We start from the raw sequence: 15,810 nt of genomic DNA, 5'->3' as shown, positions 1-15,810 counted from the left end.
TGCTAGAGAAGAGCCATCAGGTGAATTCTAATCTCCCCTGGGGTTCATAAGGCTTTCCCCTGGATTTCTCTGTTTGGCATGTGTGACACTGGCTCTTTTGAAACACTGGGGAAACTTATTGTGGGAATCCAAAGAGGGGAAGTGGGTATCAGGATTGTGAGAACAGCCCCGGAGGTGCCCCACTTGGTCGGTCCTTGGAAGCAGGTAATGACACAACTGCTATTCTAGACATGTTGGATGACCTGCTTCTTCTATGCACTTTTTAGCTCAGGACTCTGCAGGTCAAATTCTGGTTTTGACCCTTACTAGCTGTGTGATTTTGGGCAGGTCACTTTATGCCTCAGGGCTTAGATGCCTCATCTGTAAAATGAGGAAATAATACTTGATGAAGGGATTCACCTCATGGGTATGTTGAAAAGGAAGCAAACTTCAAGCAGGGAAGAAGCAGGTCCTGGTGACCTAAAGCAAAGCTTCTTAAACTGTGGGTTGCGACCCCATATGGGGTCATGTAACTGGATGTCGGGGGGGGGGGGTCATGAAAAATTTGACAACAGTGAAAGGCTTTGTATACTTATTTTATATACCTATGTGCCTGGGATCACATAAAAATTTCTTGGGCAAAAAGGGGTTATGAGTGGAAAAAGTTGAAGAAGTCCTGACCTAAAGCACATTCATTCTTCAGGTGCAGGGTACTTGTGTTGAGAGACAGCAACTGTTGGCCACTGTGCATTTATTCTGATGAATTATTCAATCAGAATTTATTGGGTGTTCATTAAGTTCTAGACACCATTTTAGGAGTACAAGTGCAGAGGATATTAGCTGTGTGACCCTGGAAAAGTCACTTAACCCTCATTGCCCTGCAACCCCCCCCCAAAAAAATAAAACCAAAACCAAAACGACAACAAATGCAGAGAATGAAGCCCTCCCTCCTCTTAAATAGCTTACATTCTGTGGCAGGGAGCGGGTGGGGAGACAACAGACACCTGTGTAAGTGTATAGGGACTGAACCTGAGGTAACTAGGGGAGAAAAGAACTAGCATTGGGGAGATGAAGAAAGGCTTTCTTTAGGAAGTGATGAGTTCGAATTTGAAGGAATGCAGGCACCCTGGAAGGTGAAGATGAGGAGAGAGAGGATGCTCCCTGCCTGGGGGCATGGGTGATGGAATGTCATGTATGAGGAAGAGCAAGAAGATGAGCATCACTGGAGAACGAGAAGGTGGGAAAGGGAGTGACGGACAATGGGCTGGAAGGCTAAGCTGGAGTCAGGTTGTAAGCTGTAGGTGACCAACACAGGAATTTGTAGTTGATCCTAGAGGTAACAGAGAGCCTCTTGAGTTTATGGAGTGAGGGAGTGGTGCAGTCAGACTTTTGTTCAGGAATATCACTTTCCTAACTGGGGGCATGAGGGCTTGGAAGGGGAAAGACCCATCAGGAGGTTATTGCAACAGTCCAGGTGAGAGGGGATGAGGTAGCTGTGTGAGAAGCGAGAAGGCGACTGAGCATTATGAGTGATGCTGTGGAGTGTGAAAGAGCACATGCTGTGGAGTATGAGGATCTGGATGGCGCTTGTCACTTAGGACTTGGGTGACCTCAGGCAAGTTGTTTAACCTTTCAGGGCCTCAGTTTACTCATCTGTAAAATGAGAAGGTCAGACCTGCCGGCCTCAAACGTCCTCTCCACTTCTAAGACTATGATTCTAAATCTATGAGAAGGCTTGGCAAGTCATTGGAGATTGGGGTGTGGCGAAGGAGAGAGAGAAGCTGACGAAGACGATGAGGTGACAGTGAGGTTGGGAGCTGGGTCCCTGGCTTCCTGGAAGGGTGGTGGTGACCTTGACAGGAAGAGGGAAGTCTGCAATAGGGGCGAGTTTGGAGAGGAAAATGAGTCCGGGATTAGAAGGGGTGAATTGGAGATGCCCAGAGGACATGGAATCGCAAATATTAATTGGATAGTTAATGGTGTGGGATTGTACCCACTAACAGATGTATCTTAGTAATGTGATTCTTTCTACCAATAACAAGCAAGCGGGTTTTAAAATACCCAGCACAGCTAGACTGTTAGCAGGAGTGAGTCACTCACATTTCTCTAACCCCTCAGCATTTACAAAGAGCTCTCCCCCTAGTAAGCCTGGCTGGTAGGTTGTGTGAGTGTTTTAATTTACATTTTACAGAAGAGGAAACAGGTTTAGATGTGTGTGGGGGGGTGGGGGGTGGGGAAGGAATGCTCCACTGGCCCTGGAACTTCTAATGCTGGTCTGACCGCCATCTCTCAAGGGAAGTTTATGCCAAGCCCTCTTGTGGGTATAAACCACCCCCCCCACAACCCAAATACACACATCCACACATCCACGAGCCTTCTGTAAAATGCAGCCACATCCTTCATTTGTATCTTAAAGCCGAGAGGCCAACAGAGTTTGAAGGCAGCTTCCCTAAGACCAGCTCAGCACTTCTTTCGATGGCAAGCTGCCTCCTTTATTTTTTTTATTTTGAAGCCAGAAGGAGTCCAAACTGCTCATTTTACATAGAAGAAAATGGGGGCCCTTCTCAGGGAACTGACTTGATTCAGGTCACTCAGTGAATTAGTAGCAGTTATTGACTTTTTAATGAGCGTATGAGATGTGCTGATAAATGTTTCGCTATCTGCTCTCTGAAAAAAATGCACAGTCAACACTTAATTATAACTGGCATTATAAATATTTCTTCATCATTTTATTACGTCTTACGTCAACAAAACAATAAACCAGGTCCTGATGTGTAGCATTTGTTGGTTTCTGAGGTGGGAATGCACACACTGAACAATTAACAATCAGCTCTCCAGTTTGAGTTGGCTTCAGCCACAGTTGGGAGAGTCCCTCAATCCTTGGGTGCTGCCAAAGGCTCTTAGTCTTCAGGGAGATGTAAGAAAGTCTAAGGGATACCACCTCTGCTGGGCATCTTACTTGTGAGCATGAGGAGATCTTGGCAGTTGGCCTTCCTGCAGAGATGGCTGGGTGACACTTTAAACACACCCAGACCACAGAACTCTGCCTCCTCTATAGTTCCCTGATGCGACTTCCACAAGGGTTCCACTTCTCCTCCTGCCTGGTCACTCCCTCACAATTCTCCCTCCAGGCATCAGCCCTCAGACCCCTCCTTGGGGAGGAGTCATCCTGGGGAACTCTGTTCTTTTGTTCCATGTACATATTTTCCCATATTCCACCAGCCAACAGCCAACAAGCTCTAACTCTGGGCCAGCCTCTGGACTGTGCTAGCTAGGGTCACAAAGGAAAAGCTAAAGCAACCCTCGCCAGCCGTCAAGGGGCTTACATTCTAATGGAGACAACCCCAAATCAGTACATACAAGATGAATGCAGCGCAGACAGGTGGCCATTGGAGAGGGAAGCCGCAGCTCGGGAGGAGTGGGGGTCATTCCAAATCATTTCCCTTAAGTTGGACTCCCCAAGGGTAGCAACCTTGCCTCAGGTCACAAAATAACAAGTTTCAGAGGCAGGATTTGAACCCAAGTCCAGTGACTCCCCTATACCACACTGCTTATCTCAGGACTCTTGCCTCTAAGTCCAGTGCTCTCCTTGCTGCTTGTCTCACAGGCCTGTGGGGAATGGGCTCCTCTCTGTTGGCACAGGTTAATACTGCTTGTCCCTGATTCCAAGCAGTCAAATCCCCCATGGGATTTCTCTTCCATGTGTGTTATTTGCAGTTACTTTTAGGCTGGGGCACAGAACATTCAGTTGTTCACTTAGTGCTGATTTGGAATAAATTGTCAATACTGTGTAAAAAGCGAATTGAACTAAAGCTTTCTAGGTGTGTCTAACAATATTTCATTTCCCATCACCACGTCTTTGCACAGGTGGGTCCGTATGCATTCTCTCTTCACCTTCCTTAGGATCTGTAGTTATCTTCCCCCCCCTCCCCGCCCCCGACAGAAATGCAGGCTTCTCGATGGCTTTTGCCTGTCTTTCCCACGTCTGGCACATAGTAGATGCATAATTACTGCTTGTTGAGCCCACCTGGTGGGAATCCAGTATAATTACAACCAGCCATGAGAACGGAAGATGAGCCTCGGCTTCTCCCTTTGTGAAATGGGAGAAAATTGGTCGGCCTAGACCTTCAGGGTCCCTTTTAACCTTCAGTCTGTGATTGAGTGTGGCTGGTTCATCTCCCCACCTGCCTCCTCTGGAGCTCACAGCCCAGATGCCGCCTTTGGTCTATCAGTGGTGACATCACCTAAGTTTATTTTAGGTATTTCTCAGGTCTTGAAGTAATTGCCTGGGTTTTTATTGTTTCTTTAAAAAACCCCAACCCCAAAACCCTTTTGCTGTTCTGCCCTGCCCTGGAGGGGAAGGCGTCCCAGCTCACAGAAGCCTGAGCCCTCCGTTGCCAGCTGCTCTCATCCCCAGCACAGGTGGATGCCACCTGTCCCAGTTCTCTCTGCTCTTGCTCCATTCAGGGAGGCTATTTTCCTTGAATCCCAGGAAAGGGGGGGCTGATGCCAAAGGCAGTTGGTTCCAGAACACCCACCCCCACAGTGCCCCCTGCCTGAGAAGGACACATTGACTGGGAAGGCAGAAACAGTCAATGGCCCTGCCTCAGCACAGACATAAGTCTGGGGTTCTAATCACAAACCCAGATCCTGGGTCTATGAGAAGGGAGAGGGTTCGAGCTCTGGGGCCGGTGGGTCTGACCCGGGCCTCAGCAGGAAGGCCACCCACATCCCCTTGTTCAGTGACCTGCCCTCAAAGCTTAGCTCAGGGACCACTTCTTCCAGGTTGTCCTCCCTGGTTCTTTTGTTGGCCCATCTCGTGGCTTTGCTTAGGCTGTCTACCCTGCCTGGAAGCCAGTCCTTCCTCACCTACCTCTCGGAACAGCACTCCTTTGGAAGGCTCAGCCTGAGGGCCACCTCTGACAAGAGGTCCCCCCTGGTCTCCCCTTCATCACTGCACTCCATCCCTGAGTCTACTTTGTATCTAACTCATCTGTGTACCTGACCCCCCACCCCCCAGTGACCAGCACTTAGTAAGTGCTTGACTTTTCTTTCTCTTCAGTTTCTGTGAATCTCTGCCTTCTCATCACCACACCCTGCCTTATGTTATATTCATAGGATCAGAGACTGGGAGGTGGAAGGTTACCGAGGGCCACTCATCCAGTGTCCTCACTTTTCAGATGGGGGGACTCAAGCCCAGAGAGGGGAAGGGCCTTACCCAGGGTGGCACAGCCTAGAGGTTCTAAGCATGAAAAGGACTGGATGAAGTCGAGGAGACAGTTGAAGCAGGACCAGCAAGTTCCCAAACACAAGCTGTAGGTGATAGGCACATTTACCGGGGGTGTGGGCAACCCTTTCTTGGTGTTGAGAACTTAATTCCCTTATAAACCAGCTCTGGTCAGCCTGGTGATGCTGGCATTCTGCACTTGTCTCAGCAACACTCATCCCCACTGCCCCCCGCCCCCTGCCAGGGTCTGACCTGTGTGAGGGGCAGTTTGTCAAATGCAGGATGGGGGGCCTGGAGTTGTGTGACAGGATGGGGAGGCCATGCCCTCTGGATATGGTTTTCAGGACCTGCTGAGGTCTGCTGGCCCTGGGCAAGACAGAGTCATCTGGACAGTTTAAAATAGCATGGCTCCCTCTTCTGTATCTGGCTGATGAGAATGAAAGCTAGGCTTTTAAAAAAAATTTTATTTTTAGTAAGGCAATTGGGGTTAAGTGACTTGCCCAGGGTCACGCAGCTAGTAAGTGTCAAGTGTCTGAGGCTGGATTTGAACTCAGGTCCTCCTGAATCCAGGGCCAGTGCTCTATCCACTGCACCACCTAGCTGCCCCCCAGGCTTTATTTTTAATTCACGCCCCATGGAAGGAAGTGGTCAGTCTTCCCATTCATTTGGGGGAGAGGGTTCTTGCTGGTGGCCGACAGGGAGGATTGCTGACACCAGCCTCACAGACAATGCCTGACTCTCCTCCTACTTGGGGGCCATCAAACACTTCAACATGACTCTCCTATTCTCTCTTTGCTTTCTCTTCTCCAAGATACTTATGGGTTGTTCAATGCTCACAGGGCACTGTCTAGCAGCCTTCATTCACTACCCTCTTCTGAATGCTCAAGAACTTGTTAATACCTTCCCTGATATGTAAATGAATGAATGAACAGAAAAGCATTTATTAAGATCTAACTATGAGGGGCAGCTAGGTGGCGCAGTGGATAGAGCACCAGCCCTGGATTCAGGAGGACCTGAGTTCAAATCTGACCTCAGACACTTGACACTTATTAGCTGTGAGACCCTGGGCAAGTCACTTAAAAAGATCTTATTATGAACTGAGTACTACTGTTGATACAAATAGAAAAGACAGCCCCTGCTCTGATGGAACCTTTCTTAGGGGGAAATGACACATATGGGAAGGGCCACCTGCAGGACAGGTGGAGGGCCCCTGGACCTAAGGGGAACTGGCACAGAAGGTTCAGATGGTCACACCTCTTCTTTAGCGTCCTTCCCACTGACAAAATCCGATCTGTTTCCAATGCAGAACCATCTGAAGGTGCCAAGGACTTAGCAGACAGCAACTTCCTTTTCCATGTCTCTCATGGCTGTGGCTCCTGCAGGACCATGTCTCCCCAAAGAGTTTTTGCATGGACAATGGCTTCAGGGGCAGGCGGTGCTGCTGCTCCTGTGGCTCCTGGGCTGTCCTGTCTGCCACAAAAGTCAGCTGGCAGCTGGTGTGGGTGGCATGGAGGGTGGCATGGAGGGGGGGTTCCCTCTCCACTGAGATTTCTCTTTCAGATGATGTGTGGTTCCTAGAAATAACATGGTTCTCTAGATGTGATCTGACCAGGGCAGAGGACAGAGGGTCCTCTCTCTCTGTCTCTGTCTCTCTGTCTCTGTCTCTTTCTCTGTCTCTGTCTGTCTCTCTGTCTCTTTCTCTGTCTCTGTCTGTCTCTGTCTCTCTGTCTCTGTCTCTGTCTCTCTCTGGTCCTAGACATTCTACCTTCGATAAGGCAGACCAAGGTGGCATTTGTTTCTTGAACAGTCATGCCACGCTGGCAATTCAAAATGCACTTATGATTTACTAAGGGCTCTCCATTTTTAAAGAGGAATGGCTGGCTAACCCTCCCTTCCCTACCTTGTATTGGAAAAATGGACTTTTTGTAACCTACATGTAGGATTTTGCGCGTCTCCCTCTTCATTTTCACAGTATCCCATCCAGCCCAAGGCTGGTGAGCTCTTCCTCCTCCAGTGTGTTAATTGGCCCCCCTCAGCACATTCGATGAGCGTGTCACCCATGCCTTTGTCCAAGTCATTAACAAGAGTTCAATTGCTGGGACCCCTTGGGAAGTTACCTGGTGTTCTTCTTCCAAGTTGATACTGAAGGATTAGACCCAGTCATTCAACCAGTCCAGAATTAACTCACATTTCCCCTCTTTTCCATAAATATAGCATGGGATACTTCATCTTTTTCTCCCAGAAATTCTTTTGACTGATGCTCATATGGCCTGGTTTTTATTCCTTTCACCATCATGGGAATATTGGGTGATTATTAGAGTTTCTTCAGAAAATCTTGCTACAGTGGAAAACACACTAGCTCCAGAGTCAAAGCCCCTGGGATAAACCCACTTCTGGTGCTTACTACTTGTCTTATCTGGTAGCCCCCTACGTCTGTGATAACTCTTCAGTTCCAGAATCTCAGGGTTGGAAAGGTGACTGTCTAGCCCAACGCTTACCTCAACAAGGCTGGGAACAGGGGAGGGCAATGTGGTGTGGCAGAAGGAATGATAGGGGATAGGAAGCCAGAGGTGTCATGGAGGTCTTCACACAGGGTAAACAACGAACACTCACACAGGATTTATTTTTTCCAGTGAAAACCGAATATAGCCTAGACTTTCAGCCACTCCAGCTCTCGAAGGCAGAAGGAGAAAATGCCACTTTTGTCTGCAATGTCTCCAAGAAATTAACAACTCCCATCTTGAACTGGTACAGAGAAAAGAATGGCAGCCAGCCTGAGAAGTTAGCTGCCTACCCAAAAGACACACTCAGCTCTCACCTGCAAGACAGGTATCACATAGCCATACGGCGCGATAACCAGACCTACGAGATGACGATTGTGGGACTCCGGCTGAATGACAGTGGGAGATATTTCTGTGGAACTATCAATTTCGAAATGCCACCAGTGGAAGAAAGTGATCGGGCAGAGCTCAGTGTGACAGGTGGGTGAGTCCTGTGGAGAACAGAACATTGAATGGTGTACCAGAGACTGGGATGGGCCCCTGCTCTGAGGCTGGGTCTAGCGGACCCCGATAGAATCGTCTGGGGTCCAGGGAAATTCCAGCCTGGCTCATGTGGCCCTGCTGGGGGAACCAGCTGCTCCTCCAGCTCTTTCTTACCCTGCCCAGCCCCAGCCCCAGCCCCACCAGCCCCGCCACTGAGATCATGGCCCCTTGACTTCCCATAGGCTCAGCTCCAGAGAGCCCTAGCTGACTCTTTGAGGAAAGCACATGAGCATTCATCCCCCGCCCCTGTGTGTCTTAATGAGTGGCTTGAGACATCTCCTGCCTTCTTCTCCAACCTCTAGAAAGAATTGTGGTCTCAACAACGGTTCGTCCCATCACCCCCTCAGCACCTCCAGAAAAATTACCATGGATTGTCGTGGTGGTCCCTGCTGCTGTGGGTGCTGTGCTGCTGCTGCTGCTGCTCTGTTGTGTTCTGCTTGTGGTGGGATCCCGAGGCCAAGGAGGTAACAGCTCTCCTTGGCATCCCTCCCCAGGCCCCCCACCCCGTCCCTCCCCAGCTGCTTGTGCCTTCCCTGATAAGGATACCTTCCATCTTCTCGGTATGTACCTATTGACGGACCTGTTGTCTCCCTTATTGGAACATAAGCTCCTTGAGGGCAGGGACTGGTTTTGCTTTCTTTTTTGGACCCCTAGGCTTGGGACAATGACTGGCCCATAGTAAATGATTAATAAATGATTATGAGATGTTTGTTTGATTGCCCTTTCCATGCTCAGAGGAGCTCAAGATGGACTTTGGTGCCCTCACCATTGCCACTTTCTTTTTTTCTTCTTCTTCTTCTCCTTCTCCTTCTCCTTCTCCTTCTCCTTCTCCTTCTCCTTCTCCTTCTCCTTCTTCTTCTTCTTCTTCTTCTTCTTCTTCTTCTTCTTCTTCTTCTTCTTCTTCTTCTTCTTCTTCTTCTTCTTCTTCTTCTCCTTCTCCTTCTCCTTCTCCTTCTCCTTCTCCTTCTCCTTCTCCTTCTCCTTCTCCTTCTCCTTCTCCTTCTCCTTCTCCTTCTTCTTCTTCTTCTTCTTCTTCTTCTTCTTCTTCTCCTCCTCCTCCTTCTCCTCCTCCTCCTCCTTCTCCTCCTCCTCCTTCTCCTCCTCCTCCTCCTTCTCCCCCTTCTTCTCCTCCTCCTCTTCCTCCCTCTCCTCCCTCTCATCCTCCTCTTCTTCTGCATCCTCATCGTCAGTGAAGTAGTGAATAGATCACTGGTCTTGGAGTCAGGAGGCTTGGGTTTAAATCCTTCCAGGGTTAACACAACCAGTTGCTTAACTCTCAACACCCCATTTTTCTCATCTTCACAATGGGGGTCATAGTACTACTTGCAATGTCCATGACCTCAGGAAAGGGTGCATAAGCACACTGCTCTGTTGTTCCTCTCACCATCTTTTGACTTTCCAGACCCCACCTTTGCTGGCCACTACTCCCTTTTAGTTGTTGTCTCTCCATGTTAGAATGTCAGATCTTTGAGGACAGGGATTTGTCTTGCTTTTGTATCTATGTCCCTGGCATGTAGCACAGTGCTTGGCACATAGTCAGTGCTTAAGAGCTTTCCATCCATCCATCCATCCGTCCACTCTTCTTCATACAGTATTGTCAAGACAACACAAGACTTTACAAACCTTACAACTCTAGAAATGGGAGTTGTAATAACAATATTGAATAATATCATTATTATTATTAATGGATATTTGTAGAGGACTGCTTGTCACCATAGTATATAGTAGTATACGACTTAGTGTCTCAGGCACTTGGTGCCATCTTGGTTCCTCATAGCTTTGGGGTCCCACACTTTCCCATTCCTCCACTGGCACTCGCCTCACAGGGCCATGAGCTGCGGTCTTGAAGGCTACACCAGGCCTCCTTCCAAGATGGGCCCTATTATGGACTAGGTATTGGCCATCTAAGTATGGAGGGGCTCCACAATAGAAAGGGTATCAAGTCTGTCCTCAGAAGACCTGGGTTCAAATCCTACCTCCTACACATGACCTGAGTGACCTTGGATCAATCTCTGGACCTCTGTTTTCTCATCTGTAAAAGGACATTGCACTAGACAGTCCTACTTCTAGACCTATAATCCTCTGGACTCTCAAAGACCCAGACCCAAAGGGCATGCAAGCTCTATGTTAGCTTTTTTCAGCTACAAACATATAATAATAAGAATGAATAATGATTATAATAATATACTACATAAAGCTTATTCACATAGCTGGCACTGTGCTGAACGCTTTACAATGATCTTTCATTTGATCCTTGAAAGAACCCTGGAGGTAGGTGGTATAAGGAGCCCCATTTTACAGATGTAGAAACTGAGGCAGACAATCATTATGTGACTTGCCCAGGGTCATACAACTAGTAAGTATTTGAGACTTGATTTGAACTCATCTCTTCCTGACTCCAGGCACTTTACCCAATGCACCATCCAGCCACCATTAAGTTTATTAAGTGTTTCCTGTGTGCTAGGCCTTGGGAGCTCACCAGTTTTGGTGTGGACACCCTATTGGCACAGCCCATGGCAGCATTCCTTAGTCCTCTGGAGATCTGCCAGCCTCAGCTTCCATGATCGTTGGCACTGCAGGTGCACGCCTTCACTCCTAGCTTCTAGCACATGGTCCATCGCACCAGGCTGGCTCTCTCTAGTAGCTCCAAAGCTGGTTTCTAGACACAGAGGTGAGAAACCTACCTGAGGTATGCTCAGACCTGGTCCTGAGGTCTGTGGAAGGAGAGCTAGCTGAGAGGGACACTTCTAGAGCTGTTGAAGGCACAAACTTGATTTTGGGCTTTGTTGATATGATCCTGGGTCAGTGGAGGACCTTGGCCCCTGAGCCAGGACACAAGCAAGAGGAGCTCAGTATACCCCAACCTCCTCCTCCTGTCCTCCATAACTCAGATTCTTTGCTTTCAAACACCAATGCTTGTGTTGTGAGAAACTGGGACAGAGGGCCAGGGGCGGAGGTGCCAGTGACCGGCCAGTTGTAGGATCCAGAGAGAGAGAGCTGTGCAGTGCTCATGGGGAAGACTCTGGCTTTCATCTCAAATTGCTGTGTGACCTAGAGCAGGTGACTTTCCCTCTCTGGCAAAGAAAGCTAGAGTTGTCTCTAGGGCCCAGTGGCTTGGAGAAATCAACTATTTTTCTTAAACCGTTAGAGCCTTTCTAAGGTATCTTCCAGTTCCAAATTATCTGATCCATATGACATTGCTTTAAAAGTATAATAATGATGATAATTACTACTACTACTTACTACTTATTATTATTACCACTTACTACTGCTAACTACTACTTACTACCTCCTCCTCCTCCTCCTCCTCCTACATACATTTCAATATTGCTTTGAGATTTGGAAAACACATTGCACGTATCATCTCATTTGAACTTTACAATAGCCCTATGAAGTGAGGACTTGAAATACTATTATAACTATTTTAATAGGACAAGAAATTGAAGTTTAGAGAGGTTAAGCCTTGTCTAGAAATGCCTAATATATTTTTCTTGCTTTTTTTGAAATTTTGAAATTTTGAACATACATTTAAAATTTTTTTGAGTTCCAAATTCTCTCCCTTCTTCCCACCCTCCCCCACCCATTGAGAAAGCAAGCAATATGATATCCATTATGCATGTGAAGTCATGCAAGACATTTCCATACTAGCCTTGCTGCAAAAGAAAACAGACAAAAACCTCCAAGAAAAATAAAGCAAGTTTAAAAAGGCTGCTCCCCTTTGCACCCTGGGATCGCTAGTTCTCTGTGGAGGTGGAGTGCATTTTGGTCAGGGCTCCTTTGGAATTGTCTTGGGTCCTGGTCCTGGTCAGAGGCGGGATGTGGACGTTTTCGTGGCTCCAAGTGCAGCCCTCTACCTCCGGCGCTTCCTCCTGAGCAGGCAGAAACATCTGAGGACTTGGATCAAGGCCGGCTTTCCATTTCTCCAAGTTCCAGCACACTTACTCACTCACTGCATCTTCTCCAGTCCAGCTCAGAGTGGGAGAAGTGGTGATTTCTCACGGCCTCCTTTCTTCCCTGTTTGCAAACAGTTGGGACAGGGAGCTGCAGGTGGCCCTGGCCTGATTCCCTGACCTCTTTCCCCCCCCTTCTCCCTTCCTTTTTTTTTTTTTTTTTACTTTTACTACTTCATTTTTATTTATTTTATTTTCCAGTTACATGTAAGGGTACTTTTTTTTTTTTTTTTTAGTGAGGCAATTGGGGTTAAGTGACTTGCCCAGGGTCACACAGCTAGTAAGTGTTAAGTGTCTGAAACTGGATTTGAACTCAGGTCCTCCTGGATCCAGGGCTGGTGCTCTATCCACTGCGCCACCTAGCTGCCCCTAAGGGTACTTTTCAACATTCATTTTCATAAGATTTAGAGTTTATTGAATTTATTTTCTAAACTGGTATATTACTTTTTTTTTGGTGGGGCAATGAGGTTTAAGTGACTTGCCCAGGGTCACACAGCTAGTAAGTGTCAAGTGTCTGAGGCTGGATTTGAACTCAGGTCCTCCTGAATCCAGGTCTGGTGCTTTATCCACTGTGCCACCTAGCTGCCTCTCTCTCCCTTCCTTCTGCTCTGACTCTCCATGAGGTGTGACTGTGCAGCAAGGCTAGTAGTTTCTATGTGTTTGTTTCGTTTCCTGTTGGTGGGACAGGAACAGCCACCCTAGTCCTTGGGCTGTTATTGGTGAGGGACAGAGGGGGAGATGGGGGAAAGGTGGCCTTGGATGGGGTGGTGGAGAAGGCACCCTCAGCTCTCCATGACGAAACCTTCGTGCAATGATGCTGCCTTATGCAACCTGGCTCTCCTGGGGAGCTCCTTGGGGCCTCCCTGGGCTTCTCCACAAAGCTCTGCTCTGGTCCCGATTTCCCCTTGGGGATTTGGTTTCAGATTTCTCACCTTTCAGGACCAGAGCTTTCCTCCTCCCTTGAAGTCTCTGGGGGCTGGGGAATGAGTCAGTTTAAAAAGAAGAAAAACAGTGGGGTACGAGGGAAGGAAAGGCAGAGGCAAGGAGGCCGTCCCTGGGCTGACCAGAAACCACACATTAACACCCCACCCCTGCCCCCACCCCCAAATCCCAGGTGGTGGCTGGGAGGTGACCCCTGCAAAACCTCAGCTCTGAGTCTCCCAGTTTAAACCATTAAATGTCTTCTTTGCAGGGGCTGGTAAAGCTGAAAGTGACAAGGATTCTCTGGTGAGTTTCTTCAGGGATTCCCCTCCTCTTTCTTTTGGCCAGAATTGTGCTGCTGTCCATGGTTGGGGGGCAGACTGGCCTGCATGTCTCCCTGCGGGGAATCCTGAGGGCCTGGGTTCAAATTCTAGCACGGACAAGCTGGGTAAACTTGGAATCACCACAGACACGTCTGACCAAATTGCTTTACTGACTTCTGTCTCGTGTGTAGCAAAATAACAAATAGTACACTTCAGCCCTACAATTCTTTTAACATTTCCTTCCTTCCTTCCTTCTCTCCTTCCTTCCTTCTCTGGAGTCCTGACCTTTCCTGGGTCTTAGTTTCCTCCTTTGTAAAAGGAAGAAAAAAACCCAATTATTAAGCAGCCTCTATGTGCCAGGCCCTGTGCTAAGCTGGAGGCTGCAGTTGAATTCAGGCCTTCCTGACCCCAGACCCAGGGCTCTATTTGCTGTGTCACTAGTTACCTCTAAAAAGGAAGGAAGTATTTATTAATACTTACTATGTGCCAGGCACTGTGCAAGGAATTTACAAATATGATCTCATTTGATCCTTGGAAAATAGTTGCTATTATTATTCCAATTTTATAGATGAAGAAACTGAGGCTGACAGAAGTGAAGTGATTTGCCCAGGGTCACACAACTAGTCAGTGTCTAAGGTGAGATTTGAACTCAGGTCTTCCCAACTTCAGCTTTAGCTCTCAGAATTAGACTAAGTATCCCTTGAGGTTCCTTCTCATCTTTGATCTATGATCTGTGGGGTTAGGGTTAACTCTGACTTGAAATCAGTGACATTTTGACCTTATATTATCATTCAGAGCAGATGTGATGTTTCCTATTTTATAGATGGAGAAAGAGGAGAAGGGAAGCTAAATGATTCATCCAAGATCATAACCTGTCAGTGGCTATGATCTTTTGCCACTCCCTGGTATTGGGAGAATAATATTAATAATAACAATTAATAATAATAATCAACAGTAGCACATTAAAGTTTACAAACCTATATTATCTCATTTGGTCATCACACTGACCCTGTGACATATAAGCTACTATGGTCTTCATTTTACAGGTGAGGAAACTGAGGCAGACATGAGTTAGGGGACTTGCCTAGGGTCACACAGCCATTTAGTATCTGAAGCCCATTTGAACTTGGGTCTTCCTGACTCCAAGTCCATAGCTGCCTCTCCAGGGAGGTCAGAAGGAGGGTGGGAGAGTCCTCGATGAAGACGAGCTCCAGTGATGTTGGGGCGACACCTTCCTCTCACTTGCACATCTGGTCGGGGCAGAGCTGGCCTGAGAACAAGGCGTCTCTGGTTCCCTGGACCCCGCACCTTAGATAGTGATGTCATCTGGGCCCTCTCGATTCCAGAAGTGGCTAATGCTGAATAACAACGAAAGACTTTGGAAGTAATAATGCTCAGAGACTCTTCCGCATTTTCTCTTTTTAGTCCCTGAAGAAGGCCGAGCCCTCCGTGACGTCGGTGTCCACTGTGGTCTACGGCCAGTTGGATTTCCAGAGGACTGAGGTCCCCAAACAAGGGGGGGGCCGGCTCGTGTGAACAGACGGAATATGCCACGATCGTCTTCTCCACAGAGAAGCCTGCCTCCTACAGCAGCTCTCCTCATAGGAAGTAAGATGCTGCAGTCTCCAGAGGACACTGGCAGACTTTCAGAGTCCCCTGCGTGGGACGTCTCTTGGACTCTTGGGCCACTGCCCTCTGAGCGCTGGCCGGTGGGCTGCCCCTGAGGAGCAGGAATCAAGTTCTTTCCTCCTCTCTACTTGCTGCTCCACACTCAGTGGGCTTCAGAGGCGGCACTTGAACCCAGGCCTCATCTGGGATTCTTCTCTTGGGCTTGGAAGGGAAGGCTCATTTAGGAGGAAGGGAGCTGAATGGGGCTAAATGGGATCCTCGGAGCTGGGGAAGGTGACAGAACAGCTCCTGGGAGAGAGGGAGGGAACAGGCACCAGGTCCATTCCGCACTACAGAGGCAAGGAGGTGCTGGCAAGCCAGATGCCCTTCTCCCCAAACGGGCCGAATGTGGGCATTTTACAAGAGTTAATGCAAACTCTGTGGGTGCAGACTGTGAAAGTGAAAACCTTAGTGGGGCTGAAAGGGGAGAGGAGGCAGGGCCTGAGCAGAGCCTTGCTCTCATCCTCTGGCCTGCAGCTAGAGAGCAGGGGAACCGAGGGGAGCTGGAAGGGGGAATGGAGCCTCCTCCTCACCCCAGCCCTGACCTCTTCGCCAAGGCACCCCACTGGCTTGGCCCTGCACATTGGCATTTTCCCCAACCCCGCACAGTAACCTGCTCCCAGGACACCAGCCTGGAGCCCCACCAGTGTGTCCTCAAAGCCCACAAAGGGGAGGGGTCTTGGAGGACCCTGTTGCCC

The 15,810-nt window shown here is 48.5% G+C and overlaps 1 protein-coding gene across 1 annotated transcript; it reads left to right on the top strand.

The window, feature by feature from the left end:
• The first annotated feature begins 5,840 nt into the window (after positions 1-5,840).
• Positions 5,841-15,056, top strand: PDCD1 (programmed cell death 1). The gene is given in 7 exon segments (XM_043993307.1): positions 5,841-5,853; positions 6,589-6,702; positions 7,840-8,187; positions 8,553-8,714; positions 13,393-13,427; positions 14,870-14,959; positions 14,961-15,056. Coding segments are annotated over 7 exon segments (858 nt in total).
• Positions 15,057-15,810: the final 754 nt, after the last annotated feature.

This window comes from Dromiciops gliroides, chromosome 3 (genome assembly GCF_019393635.1).
Source record: "Dromiciops gliroides isolate mDroGli1 chromosome 3, mDroGli1.pri, whole genome shotgun sequence".
Lineage (NCBI taxonomy): Eukaryota > Metazoa > Chordata > Mammalia > Microbiotheria > Microbiotheriidae > Dromiciops > Dromiciops gliroides.
Note: the sequence above shows the minus strand (reverse complement) of the source record. Positions and strands in the feature narration are given on the sequence as shown.